The 13,351-nt window shown below is 41.1% G+C and overlaps 1 protein-coding gene across 12 annotated transcripts in view; it reads left to right on the top strand.

Moving 5' to 3' along the window:
* Positions 1–13,351, top strand: part of adgrb1a (adhesion G protein-coupled receptor B1a) — a 224,402-nt gene that overhangs the window by 123,288 nt on the left and 87,763 nt on the right. For 7 of the 12 annotated variants that reach the window (XM_074684037.1, XM_074684032.1, XM_074684031.1 and 4 more), the window contains 9 exons: positions 167–346; positions 1,642–1,806; positions 2,776–2,940; positions 3,034–3,135; positions 3,228–3,334; positions 3,466–3,660; positions 5,123–5,191; positions 6,674–6,782; positions 9,656–9,799. In XM_074684037.1, coding sequence (XP_074540138.1) covers positions 167–346; positions 1,642–1,806; positions 2,776–2,940; positions 3,034–3,135; positions 3,228–3,334; positions 3,466–3,660; positions 5,123–5,191; positions 6,674–6,782; positions 9,656–9,799 — 1,236 coding nt within the window. The remainder of the gene's footprint in view (positions 1–166; positions 347–1,641; positions 1,807–2,775; positions 2,941–3,033; positions 3,136–3,227; positions 3,335–3,465; positions 3,661–5,122; positions 5,192–6,673; positions 6,783–9,655; positions 9,800–13,351) is intronic. The other 5 variants (XM_074684033.1, XM_074684030.1, XM_074684029.1 and 2 more) reach the window with 1 other exon arrangement.

Below are 13,351 nucleotides of genomic sequence, written 5' to 3'. Positions count from 1 at the left end.
CCTTCATGCAGACAGGCAGGGAGACCCCTCAGCTTGGAGAGCCATGTGAAGATGATGAAGTTTAGCCAAACACCAGAGGATCCATGACACAGTTTAGCTTTGGACTGTTGTGTGTTTTCAGGTATGTGTTGGCTCAGTGTTGGTCTGTCTATAAATCATACCCTAGCTGCTCTGATTGCAGTGCATGGCGCCTGGGACGAGTGGTCGCCGTGGAGTTTGTGTTCATCGACCTGTGGCAGAGGTTACAGGTCCCGAACACGAACCTGCACCCCCCCTCAGTTTGGGGGAGATGCCTGTGAGGGGCCTGAGAAACAGACCAAGTTCTGCAACATAGCTGTCTGTCCAGGTAAGAAACACACACATCACCCCAAATACACCATCTGTTGCCATCAGACATGTTGATGTTCTGAAACACAGGTTCCCAAGCTTTTCAGTAACAGATTAAATCACAACTAAATAAATAACTAAGTAAAGACAAATATATATTTCTTTTGAAAGAAATTTTTAAATATATGTTGCATTCTACAAGAAATTAAATGTTTTACAAAAATATATTTTTCAAGGAAATAAAAAATAAAAAAACATTTTAGAAAAGATGAAAAAACCTAAAAAGTAATAAATAATATCTTTAAAAATAAGAAACAAAATGTTATTCAAAACAAGTAATTTTTTTGTAAATGAAAAAATAATCAAAAATAGAAAAAATAATTTTAAGGAATTTTATTTTTTAGAGTAGAACATAAGTAATACAAAAATGTAAATATTTTGTTTTAAAAGCTGTAGTTTTTTTTTTTTTAAAAGGAGAATTATTTTTTTTTTGTAAAAAAGAACAATTCAAAGAGGAATTCAAATAAAATGAAGCAAAAGTAATCAAAAAGAGGATTAAAAACCCTTTATATCAGAAAAAATTAAATAAGACATTTTTTTTTCTGCAAAGATGTTTTTTTTTTGTTGTTAGAGGGAACCTTTTTTATACCTCTTAAACAATATATGAAATAGGAACATGCAAATAGATTTTGATTTTGGAAGACACCCCCCCCCCCCCCCCCCCCCACACACACACACACACACACACACACACACACACACACACACCAGTTTGTCTTACCCCCCTCTCATATTTTTACACATTGATTGTTCCGTCGACCGTCTCATCAGAAGCAGAACTTCAATCATGCTTCATAAAAGAACGTTATGAGTTTCTGTAAAGCACCTCCAGTCCTCCCACCTTGCACTTATGTTGAAGGTTGTATTGTGACCATCGTAACCTTCTGAACACACTTACACCCACATTATGCAGAACTCAGCCAGAAACGTGGAGGTGAGAGTGGGCAGAATCAAACATGCGACTTAAACTACATGGTTCATACACTCAGCCAAACATTGACTCACAGCACGAGAGCAGGAGTGCACATGAGGTAACCTCCTCTTTCTTTCAGTATCAACCAGCACACACTCCTGGCAGCCTCAAACCAGACAGCTGAAAACACTGGCTCTAGTTCTTTATGCAGACAGTTAGGTTAAAGCTTCCATCACACTCACAGTTACCACGCTGTATGTGGAAATCATTTCTCAGGAGGTTTATAATGTGTAGCTGACAGACTACCTTACATGCTCTTTTTATCTGTGACTCTTCCACAGTGGATGGAGTGTGGAACGAATGGTCCAGCTGGAGCTCCTGTTCAGCGTCCTGCTCTAACGGGACCATGCAGAGGACCAGGGAGTGTAACGGGCCCTCGTACGGGGGCTCAGAGTGCAGAGGGGAGTGGCTGGAGACTGTTGACTGCTTCCTTGGGGAGTGTCCAGGTATGAGAGCCATGGAGTTTATTATTATTACTATTAATATTATTACTTCTGATCAGAGACCTTTCTACTCATCAGGCATAAATTAATTCAGATCTCTAAGAATGAATTTCACTGATAGCTAGTGAACATTCAAATAAAAGTTATTGGCTTTTCATCAGAATCATAACACTGGAAGAAGTAAGGCAGCTTCACTAAAAGAAATGATCCAGCTATTCCACAGGCCAGTCACTTGGTCCTTTTTCCAAAGTGTGGGGACACTTTAGGGAGATTTCAGGAAGACAAATGATTCAAAAGCTCTCAATACAGAATCTGAAGAAGATATAACAGGAATACAAGGACTGGAAAGACAGCAGTTTAGGCTTGTTAAATAATTGTCTATTTTCAAGAAAGCATTTCCAAAGTTTATGACTTCCTCAAGATCCATGGAGAAATATTACAAACACCGGAACAGTCATTAAAGGTAACATAAAGGGGTTTATCCTAAAGATAATGAACCAAAGTACCCGTTAAAGCAGACAGCTTGTTACAGGAAGAAGATTCAGAGTAAAGAAAAGTAATAACACAAACTAATCCCACCTGGAATCCTCCTGCTTGGATCAACAGTCACAGATCATACCCACACAGATGGTCTACAAATGAACCAAGACCCCGAGGTGGCTAAGGTCCAGGTCCGGGGCGCTGACTCCTGATGTCGGACCTCATGAGTGATCTGACAATGACAGGAAGTCCTGTGATGAGTTCAGAGCTCGGTCCTGATGGATGTGACTGTTTGCTGTCTTTGAGTCACACTCAGTCATGTTAGCGTTGTGCTATCAGTCAGCGCTGATTTAGCGCAGAGCTGCTCAGACTGCTGTGTCATTGCCCCTCAGTCAACGCAGCGCTTGACTCCTGAGAACATTAATGCTGTCTTAATGTGCAGCTGATACCTCCTCTTCCTTCCTGTGTCTCTCTTATTATTTGCTTCGTCAGTTGATGGGAAGTGGCAGCCGTGGTCTTTGTGGTCCGGCTGCTCTAAAACCTGCGGAGGGGGGAGCCAGCAGAGGAACAGGGTTTGTTATGGGCCCTTTTTTGGGGGCCAGCCTTGTCCTGGGGATCGAGAGGAGGTCCGGCGCTGCAATGAAAAGCGCTGCCCAGGTCAGTAAACCAGACATCACAGTCTTACAACATGAAGGGAAATTCTGAAACTCTTTCATGAAGTTCTCTATTTTTTTTTCTTTTTGGGAGCAGAGCCTCATGAAATATGCAGCGAGGACAACTTCTCCAACGTGGTGTGGAAGATGACTCCAGCAGGGGACACGGCAGCCGTGCGCTGTCCTCCCAACGCCATGGGTAAGCTCACAATCAGATTACAGACGCTGCTGGTTCCACATGTTGGCTTAGAATCAGACGTGTTGATATGAAGTCCTCTTCTCTCCAAACAGGGCTGATCTTACGCCGCTGCACCTTGGATGAGGAGGGCATCGCCTACTGGGAGAACCCCACATACATGAAATGCATCTCTAATGACTATCGCAGCATTCAGACGCTGGTGAGCATCAGGGAGATTCTTAAACTCTCTATGTGAAAGTTTCTCTCAGTCTAACTCAGGGCTGAAATGTTACCAAAGATGTCTAAACGAATGTTTGATCAGAGCCTAACAGAATCCACTCTCTGCTTCAGACACGTGAGCACTTATCCAAAGCACAGCGGGGCCTTGTGGGAGATGGAGTTTCAGGGGTGATGACCAAACTGCGAGTGACATCCAGTGATGGGACCAGCTACAGCGGGGACCTGCTGGCCATTGTGGACGTGCTGAAGAACATGACGGAGATCTTCAGGAGGGCGTACTACAGTCCCAGCGGAGCGGACATGAGGGTGAATAAAATAGTTTCTGTGTTTCTGAAGATGTTTGACATGGCATCAGAGTGTCCTACCCCAGCAACACCACAAACAGACAAATCTGAAGGTGAACTTAACCAAGACCTCCCTGGCTTTCTGTACAGCAGGGTTTTTGTTTTGTTTACATCACACACATGAATAATCCTACACTTCCTGTTACACAACTCTCACGCACACATCCTCCCACCAGGTCTCAGAATAGCTGAACAAAGGTAGACGTCAGTGTACACTAACTTCCAGGTGACACCGCCTGTGGCGTGTAGGTATAAACTGAAATCAGGACAGAGAGTGAAACGCTAAGAAAAACTGTTCATAATCACACTCTGAAGAGTCACAGCTGCTTTATTCAGCTGAGTGTTTCAGCTCTTGAGACCACAGACACTAACTGATTAATCAGAAATACACATGGAAAAATGGTTGGGCAAATGAGGTCCACTGCTGCAGCGTTGTCCTGATTCCTTATGCCGTTCCTTCTTAGTTTCATTGAAGTTGTGAGTATGGACTTAAAAACTGTTTTGAAGTGTGAAAAAAAGGGATTTTTAACATGCTAAAATGCTAAAAGTTTGATAAAATATGATTAGATATAATTACATTTCAAAAGTCAACAATATAATGACCGATCCAGAAAACATTTCATGTCAAGATATGACAAGCTGAATGTAAGAGTTAAATGATTTGATGAGAAGAAAAAAACAAAGCAAAACAAAAAAAAGGCTACTTTTAGATTGGTTTAAGTAGTTTAGTACACGTTATATTTGAGTGCACATCATTTTAGATTAATCAGTAAGGACAAGTTTATGTTATTTAATATGACTGAATGACACACTCAAAGGGCCAAACAGTGAGGCCTCTGACCAACAAACCTCACTGCAGTGTGTGCCGCTGTGATCAACCTGATGACTCTGTTCTGGGGCCACATTTAATATTTCAAGCTCTAATAATTCAATATTTCAGAAAACTGGAGCCTATCTATTTTTTTTTTGTTGTTGCTTACGACATTTGGTGACATAATTTATCTGTTCTCATCACATGACTTTAACTTGTGTTAAATCTGCAATTTATGCCAGATTAAAATTTAAAATTAAGGCAAACACAATTGCCAAGATTTGATCATCATTTCATCATTTTAGTGATGAAATAAAAACCACGCAAAGAGCAACATCTGGCTTCACTGATGTAGCTTTAAACTACTACAGAGTTTGTTGTCGCATGGTTTGAAGAATCACTGCCAAAACTGACTCAGTATGAACCACATTCACCTGACGTGTCCTGTCAAAAGTCTTATTTTTAAGATATTTACAGAGGAAATGGTGACGTAAATGCATTAAAAGAAAGAAAGGAAAAAAAAATGTGCGTGAGCGTTTACTACACCAGGTTTCAATTGAGAGCTGCTGTAAACACATGACATCATTTCAAACACTTCCTCTCTCTTTCCCAGAACTTTGTGCAGACGGTCAGCAATCTGTTGATGGAGGAGAACAGGGAGCGATGGGAGGAGGCGCAGCTGGTTAGTATCACTCTGTTTTTTTATGAGCGCACGTCATGTGAAATGACACTTTTTCCTGTTTACGGCTATGGTAACAGCCCTGCAGTTGTAGCATTGATGAGTTCGACAGTGTGACAAAGACACAGGTGGACGGCAGCCCACCTGTGTCTTTTCAGACTGACAGAGGTAGAAGCAGAGAGGGGAGGACAGAAATAGCTATAGCTAATGAGAAGGAGAGTCAACACAAGCACCCACTCATCCATCTGCTGCACTCAGCCGCTCCTGATTCACTGGCTTTGCTTCCATCCCATCGACCATCCACTGCTCAGGAGTGTCAGCAGCAGGCTGCAGAGCAATGGCTGGGATGGAGGGAAAAATAAAAATACGTTTCTAAAAAACACTAGACTCTACTGATAGCATGATGCTAGCTCTGAAAAACTGATGACACATTTAGGATGCTACTCTGCCCTCCGGCAGCCCTTCTGCCGCTGGGCTGGCACGGCTAGCTCGTCCATCCCACCAGAGATAGATCCCACGTTCCCAACAACGATGGATGGAAGGACAGGTCCACGTCGTCACCTCCCAGCTCACACCTGAGAACCATCACGTCGTCCTCATCTCTTCCTCCTCACCATGATGGAAATCATCAAGCCTTACACTAGTTAGCATTGACATGCTACAGGCTGCTAACAGCTAATTTCGCATGTAAACAATGCAGCCATGGTTACATGTAGGATCTCCAGACAAACACAGGAGAAAAGTAGTAAAAATATCACTGAAGCCACAAAAAGTTTGGTGTCCATGACCAACAATGAACCATACAAAGTAATGATCCACTCCAAATACAAAGATGACGAGAAAGAGACGAAAAAAATGACAAGAAACAGACAAAGAAGAGAGAGCTGCTGCAACAGGCAGCTGCTGCAACAGGCAGCTACTAGCAACGAAAGTTGATAATAACGAGTTGAGTTAATGATAATAATAATAATAATAATAATAATAATAATAATAATAATAATAATAATAATAATAACAATAACAATAATACATCTAATTTATAACACACTTTTCATTCCAAGAAATCTCAAAATGATGCAGGAAGGATTTAAAGAGTAAAAAAACAAGCATCAGTTTAAGTTGGAAGCCTTTTTTAAGAGGAAAATCTTTAACTGTAGATCTCAGTATTTATAGTAACGTGTATGTGCATCATGGTGACTGATATATCCCATTTTTCCCGACAAAAATCTGCAGACCCCAGAGTGATTTATTCCTCACAGTCCATCCTCGTAGGAGATGAGCATGGTGTGTGTAATATACATGTGTCCTGCATTGAATATGAGACGTGGTAGCTGGTTGTCAGCAGGAGGTGACACACTGTTTGTCAGGCTTTTCTTTGACAGGCCTTTTGTGTTTCAGCCTTATCATCATCAGTTGACAATATCTGCCTCAAATCTCTAATCCCTTCCTCCATTCTGCCTCTGTGTGTCTCTGCTTTGTTCTCAGCTGGGGCCCAACGTCAAAGAGCTCTTCCGTCTGGTCGAGGACTTTGTGGACGTCATCGGCCTGAGAATGAAAGACTTTCAGGACATGTATGAAGTCACAGATAACCTAGGTCAGCCTTGTCTCTGTCCAGGAGATCTTCACAGCTATCTGCACTCATCACAACAAACACGCTTATCATTTCTGTGTCTACCTCTGAACATCTGTCTCTCAAGAGATCAACATCAAGCACAAGATCTCCTACTCTCATGATTCAGACAGAAACAGAGGAAGGCTTTATCAGTGAATAATGCAGATAAAACCAACTTCACAGGTATAAGATAGATATTAGATTAATCCAACAGGTTTGGACTGAATCCCACCAGAACCCCAGAACAACACGAGGGGGGAGGGAGTCAGTCTGCAAAGCGTTGACCAGATTTAAAAAGGAGGCTCCTAAACACTCCAAAACATATCATGACCTGTAGTATCTGATAAGGATCCTACACTTCACATAGAGCATTTTATCCCTGTCAACATCAGCCTCAAGTTTGCAGAATCCTCTAAAAGTTTTAAACTCCAGAGTTTTAAAATTTCCCATCACAACAACAACACTCAGGTCCAGACCAGTTCAGGTTTGTAAATCTGTGAGTTTAACATTGAAGAAAAACAATGAAATGATAAGAATAATAAGTTGATGTCTTGAGAAATCTGAGAATATGAGAATGTGCTTAATTATGACCATTTGGGGTTTCTGTAGTTCCAACTTTTTCTGATGCGTGTCTTTACAAAAGGGGACAGGGTGATTGATGCATTGATTGGCACCTCTCACATCCAGTGACGAGTGTCGAATAGGTAATAAAGCTTGTTTTCATTGGTTAGTTAGTTGGTTAGTTGGGCGTCTAACAGTGACAGCTGCTCAGGGAAGGTTTTGACCCTGTTTACTGTAGAAAGTTAAGTTTGTCAAACGTGGGGATGTGGACCTGGACTGGTATTTGCGGGCAGCACTTTAATAAAGACCTTCTTCTGGAGTAAAAGTCTTTTCACACAGCACTCATTCATGTGGCTCTGAGTCTGGGTTAGTGTGTTTCTTGGTCTGTTTCGGTCCCATGTCCTGTTGTGGAGAGAAAAAAAAAAAGACAAGACGATTTTTGGGGAAAGATGGTGAAGCATCATAGTTCAGTCCAAGTCTGAAAGTGATCAGATAATCAGGCCTCATTTGTGACCTTCTGTCCAGTAATGTAACATGGGTCAGGGTCAGGGTCAGGGTCAGGGTCAGGGTCAGGGTCAGGGTCAGGGTCAGGGTCAGGGTCAGGGGCACATATGGTTCTTTAAAAGTTGAGCTGGCCGTGAGTTCATGGAGACTGATGGAGAAACTCTGGAAAAAGATCCAGAACCAGTGAATGTATGCCTTTGGTTCTTTGAGGTTTGTGCTTATCGCTATGGTTACTCAGTGTTATTGACATATAGACCATCTCTTTCTCCAGCAGCATCATATTTCTCTTCCTCTGTGCCGACATTAAAGAACAAACCCTGGGTAAGAATGAACCCTTAGGGCAGCGAGTCTTTGCATGCGTCTCGTGGGAATTGAAGTCCACATTCAGAACCACCTGCTGTCTCCGCCCCCAGTCCACTGAAGTGTAAATGCTTTGTGTTTTCAAACAGGGGGAAAATAATATTATGTAGTCATCACAGAGGCTGTGCTGCTCTCTGTGACCTGCAGATAAAACGCAGGCGGAGTTTGAGCTCAGTTGAGGGAAAGTACGTGGGAATTGAGGCCAGATGAGAGGTCCTGTTTATAGCCGTGCCACCTCGCTGTCTGGAGCCAAACAGCCGCCCACACCGGCAGAGCTTCCTCCCCAGGGCCGGCTGACCTCCTCTTCCCTCCCACACCTCCAACATAAGCAAACACACAGGATGGCTCCATCAGCTGCCAGCAAAGAGTTACATCAGTTTCCTGCTCCAACTTGTCAAAGTCTTTAAGTTTGTCAGGGCGTTCTCCAGACGTGGACTCCGACTGAGGAGGGCTCATTTCTGGATTATCTGTCACTTCATGAAGAATCAGCTGAGGTTTTATTTATCATCATCTTTAATAAGAAACCTGTCCATAGATTTATAGATCACTTAAACCACAAAGCCAAACACAGGTGATCTCATTTCCCCATCACACACACACACACACACACACACACACACACACACACACACACACACACACACACACACACACACACACACACACACACACACACACACACACACACACACACACGCACGCACACACACAAACAAAGGAGACAAAAAGAAAAAAGAAAATGAAAAAGGACAGGGGAGAAAAATTAAAAAAAAGTCAAATGGGAAGAGGCAATAGAAGTAAAGGCCATTGGAAATCAAAAATAAGTAAGGATAAAAGAAGTCTGTTCAGGAAGAAAAGATAAAGACAGGAAAAAATAATTAAAAATGTGAAAATTGGGAAGGAAAGGACAAAAGGCATAAAACAGAGGGAGATAAGGGAAGGAGAGGCAGAAGAAAATAAAGGTAAAAGTAAAGAAGAGAGACGAAAATAGAGAGAAAATGGACGAGAGAAAGTAAAATAAGTTGTAAAGGAGATGTGTATGTAAACAGGTAGAAAATAAAGAAAAACAAAGGGAGAGGAAAAGGAAAAGGAAAAGAAGAGAAGAACTGAAATAAGAGAAATAAGTGAGAGAAGATGGAAAAGGGGATATAGAGAAGAAAAGGTAAGGCAAAAAGGATACATAGAAGAAAGATAAAGAGAAAAATCAGGAATTAAGAGAAAGAAGGAAAGAAAGAAAAATAGGAAGAAGAAGTGAGGAGAGGTGATTAAGGAATAAAGAAGAAAGTTGAGAAAGAAAGGGTAAAAGGAAACAAGGAAGGAGTGAAGGAGGATGTGAGCAGAGGTGGTGGAAGTAGAATGAAAGGATGAAAGGAGAGGGGGAAAGGGTGGGTGTCATGACCTAACAAAGGTTGTCTTCCTCTCTGTTCCAGTGCTGAGCATCCACAAGCGCCCCGTGCTGGGTCATGCAGACATCAGCTTCCCCATGAAGGGCTGGAGGGGCATGGTGGACTGGGCCCGCAGCTCCGAGGACCGAGTCACCATCCCCAAGAACATCCTGTCTACTGGAAAGCCAGGTGAGAGCTTTACCCAGGACCCCCTCCCTGATATAACCCCCCGACCACCAGGCTTGCATCCAATCAAGGTTGGGTCTAAGGTTGTGGGCACTCATTTGAGGAAGGCTGATGTAGGAAACAGAGGCTTTAATGAGGAGAGTGTGTGATCTGTTTACAAATTTATTTATAAAAGTGTGGGTTATTTGTTGTGTCTATGTTAATCCAAGATGTAGCTCTAGTTAATTCCTGCTGCTATAACACTCTAAAACTCTACAACCAGGATGTAAACAAGCACAGATAACAGATGCCATGGCTTGCCAGTATTCTGATTTGGATAATTTTACTTAATTACTCTCCTGTAGGATGTAATACCAGCAAAGGCTTGTAGGGAGGGCCAAAGGCTGGAGGTACCGTACTCTCGCTGAGCTGCCTTACCAGGTTTGCAGTTCTTCTTTTGGTCACTTTGACACCAACAGAATAATTCACTTTCAACTTGTTCCTCTGGCAAGATATGAAAAAGCTTTTTGGTTGAACCTTTGTCTGATTTTTGATTTCTCTCTGTCTGCTATCAGCATTATGTGTTTTTCCTCTTTACCTGGCCTCTAATGCCCGTGTGCATTTGGTGCTTTTGTTCCTTCTAGGCTGTTTCAATACTGCTTACCCCTGACAAACAAACCTCTCAACTAATCCCACCAGGAGCCAGCACAGAAGTAGCACTTTGCAGACGCTACCCCAGAAAAAAAAAGACATATTGTTCTGAGGCTCCAAATTAATTAAATATCTGAGTAAGAAAAATCCTTTGGTTGATTAATTAATTCTTTTTTTTTTCTTTTTAGAGCAAAACATGTTCCCTGAAAGCTGATTACAGCAGGCTTGTTGGCAATCTGTGCAACAATTCAAGAACGTGTGAACGTCAAATTGTGTGTGTGTGTGTGTGTGTGTGTGTGTGTGTGTGTGTGTGTGTGTGTGTGTGTGTGTGTGTGTGTGTGTGTGTGTGTTTGGTAAGGAGGGGCCACTAAGACACAAAGAGCAGAAACAGGCGGCAGCGGTTGATTTATAAAACAGTGTTTACTGCTATTAATCTGCAAAGCAAAGCAGCCACAGACAGACGCATGCAGAGATGGGTATATTTAATGTTGAAAATAAAACATGCAGAGGAACAACACAATCATTTCTCAGGCCCTGCTGTTCAGCAGCTGTGTAACAAAAAGGCACGCTGTCTCCATGAGATCAATTTTGGCGTTGTTAATAGAAAGCACGGTGTGATAAATATTAACTTGATGGAAATGATTCCCAGACTTCACTGTTTTTGTACTTTCATGCCTGCAGACAGAGGGATCTATCAAACTACCGGGTCAAAAAATGTGTTTAGATTTTAATTACTGTTAAGTTCAGTGAATATAACAAACATTTATTACTTTTCCTGTAGTAAACCAGGGACTTCTTTGTGTCTTACCATGGTTTACCCAGGAGGTGACGCTTGAATAAGTGAGCAGCCACTACCCTGGGCAGAGAATGCTGAATAAACAGGGAATGGAGCAGTGTGAGAGTGGGTAATGTCACGTGGCAAAGGGGCAGCAATCTGGAATCAAACCCGGGCTGGAGGGCGAACCTCATGGAGCCCGAGACCAAACCACCTCATATGTTTTTCCTTTTGAATAGTAACCATTCAAAGGCAAACGTGGGAGTGTTTGAGAAATTAAAAAAAAAAAAAAAACTTTATGAGAACACATGTAGAGAGTAGAGAGCTGATGCTAAACTCAACTGCTGTAAAGCTACCTGTGGATTACAGCAGGGGCGTAGCTACAATTAGGCAAACACAGGCAGTTGTCTGGGGCCCCAAGATTCCCAGGGGCCCCCAAAGCATCTCTTAAAAACTGATTTATGACGTTCTCTTCAATTGAAAGCATTTCTTTTTTTTATAAATCTTACATCACATGCTTCAAAATACATCAAAAATCTTAATCTTTAATGATGGTTTTGGGTACCCCCCCTCCCTTCTTATTCAATGGGCTATTCCATGTTACAACACATCTGAAAATTTGATTCAGGAAGAAAGTGGTAAAAAACACTTTTACCCATTTTTTTCTTATTTTCAACCAAGTGGGAAAAAAAACAATGTTGCTCTGAGATCTGAGATAAACATATAAGACTTTTAGGGTTTTACAGACTGAATCTAGCCCAGAAAACAGGATCATTTTCTCAAAATCAAACTTTTTGAGTTGGTGATTAACATTATTGTACAAAATCTTTTTTTTGGAAACATAACTCACTGGATAGGGGGTCAAATAAAAATACATTAACTTTAAAATAATAGTACCAAAAAGTATGGTAACTGTAAATATCACCTCTTTCAGTAGATTTTTTTTCCAGTTTTATGTTGTGCTTGATATTTACATATTTTTTCTTTACTAAATAATATTTTTCAATATTTACCTATTGTAATGTTTTTCACTACATACTTTCTTGTTTGTTCCTGTTACTCTGTAAATTCTCCACTGTGGGACAAATAAGCTGTCAATTGACCATAAAAGATTTCAAATCCAGGACAAAGTGGACTAAATTATGTATTCACTTTTTTCAAAATCAAACTAAAGTACAGAACTTGAGGAAATGCATTTAGTTGCGTTATGTTACCATGTAAAAGATTTACATTGTCTCATGCCTTGATTCTCAGAAAGAGACAGTGGACCCAGGGAAGGCCAGTCCTAGCTCTGAGGAAGATGAGTTACAAGAACATGGAGGGCCCCATTGACTGGGTTTGCCTTTGGCCCCCAAACGACTAAATACGCCCCTGGATTACAGATTATGCCAGAAAGACTACAGAGCTGACTGAAAACTGCACGTTACTGAGGGCAGAGGAAGACCTCAACATTTCCCATCTAAACAGTGTGAATTTCACTGAAAAAGACTGTGACAAAAAACATTCATCAACAAACCTTTCATGGTCAAAAACCAAATAAAAAGTCAGACATGACGATGACAACTGTGATGAATATAACTGACCCTTTAGTCAACGTGCTGGGTTGAATGTATCACAGAAGCTGCTAAAGCTGTGCCTGGGCCGTCTGCACTGGAAATATTAGAATACGCTGTCAATATTAACACTGATTCTAAAAAGGCACAAACAGGAAGTTCCTCACAGCAATTTGAAAAAAGCCACACCTAGAAACATCATGAGTGAAGTAGCAACTAAAAGTTGGAAACTACAACTTTACTCCATCAAACTCATCCATGAAAGGACACATGTGTTTTTATGCTACACACACAAACACACAAAACAGATGTCAACATTCTTCATGACTGTTCTGGGGAATATTAGTTTTCAGTTACCAAAATGTTTAAACTCTTCTGACAAAAATGTCATGAAACACATTTGATTTGATACAGGCCATTTCTGACACACTTAAGAAAGCCTGAGAGTCATAAAAATGTTACTCTTTCTTCCAATGCAAACAAGGGACCTAAGAAATGTAATGAAATAATATCAGAAACATGTTTTGTTTATTTATTTATTTATTTATTTATTTATTTATTTATTTATTTTATTTTATTTTATTTTATTTTATTATT

Source organism: Halichoeres trimaculatus, unplaced genomic scaffold (genome assembly GCF_033239565.1).
Source record: "Halichoeres trimaculatus isolate MK-OKI-2021-1 unplaced genomic scaffold, fHalTri1.1 fHalTri1_scaffold_12, whole genome shotgun sequence".
NCBI classification, from domain to species: Eukaryota; Metazoa; Chordata; class Actinopteri; order Labriformes; family Labridae; genus Halichoeres; species Halichoeres trimaculatus.
This window is presented reverse-complemented; position numbering and strand designations above follow the sequence as displayed.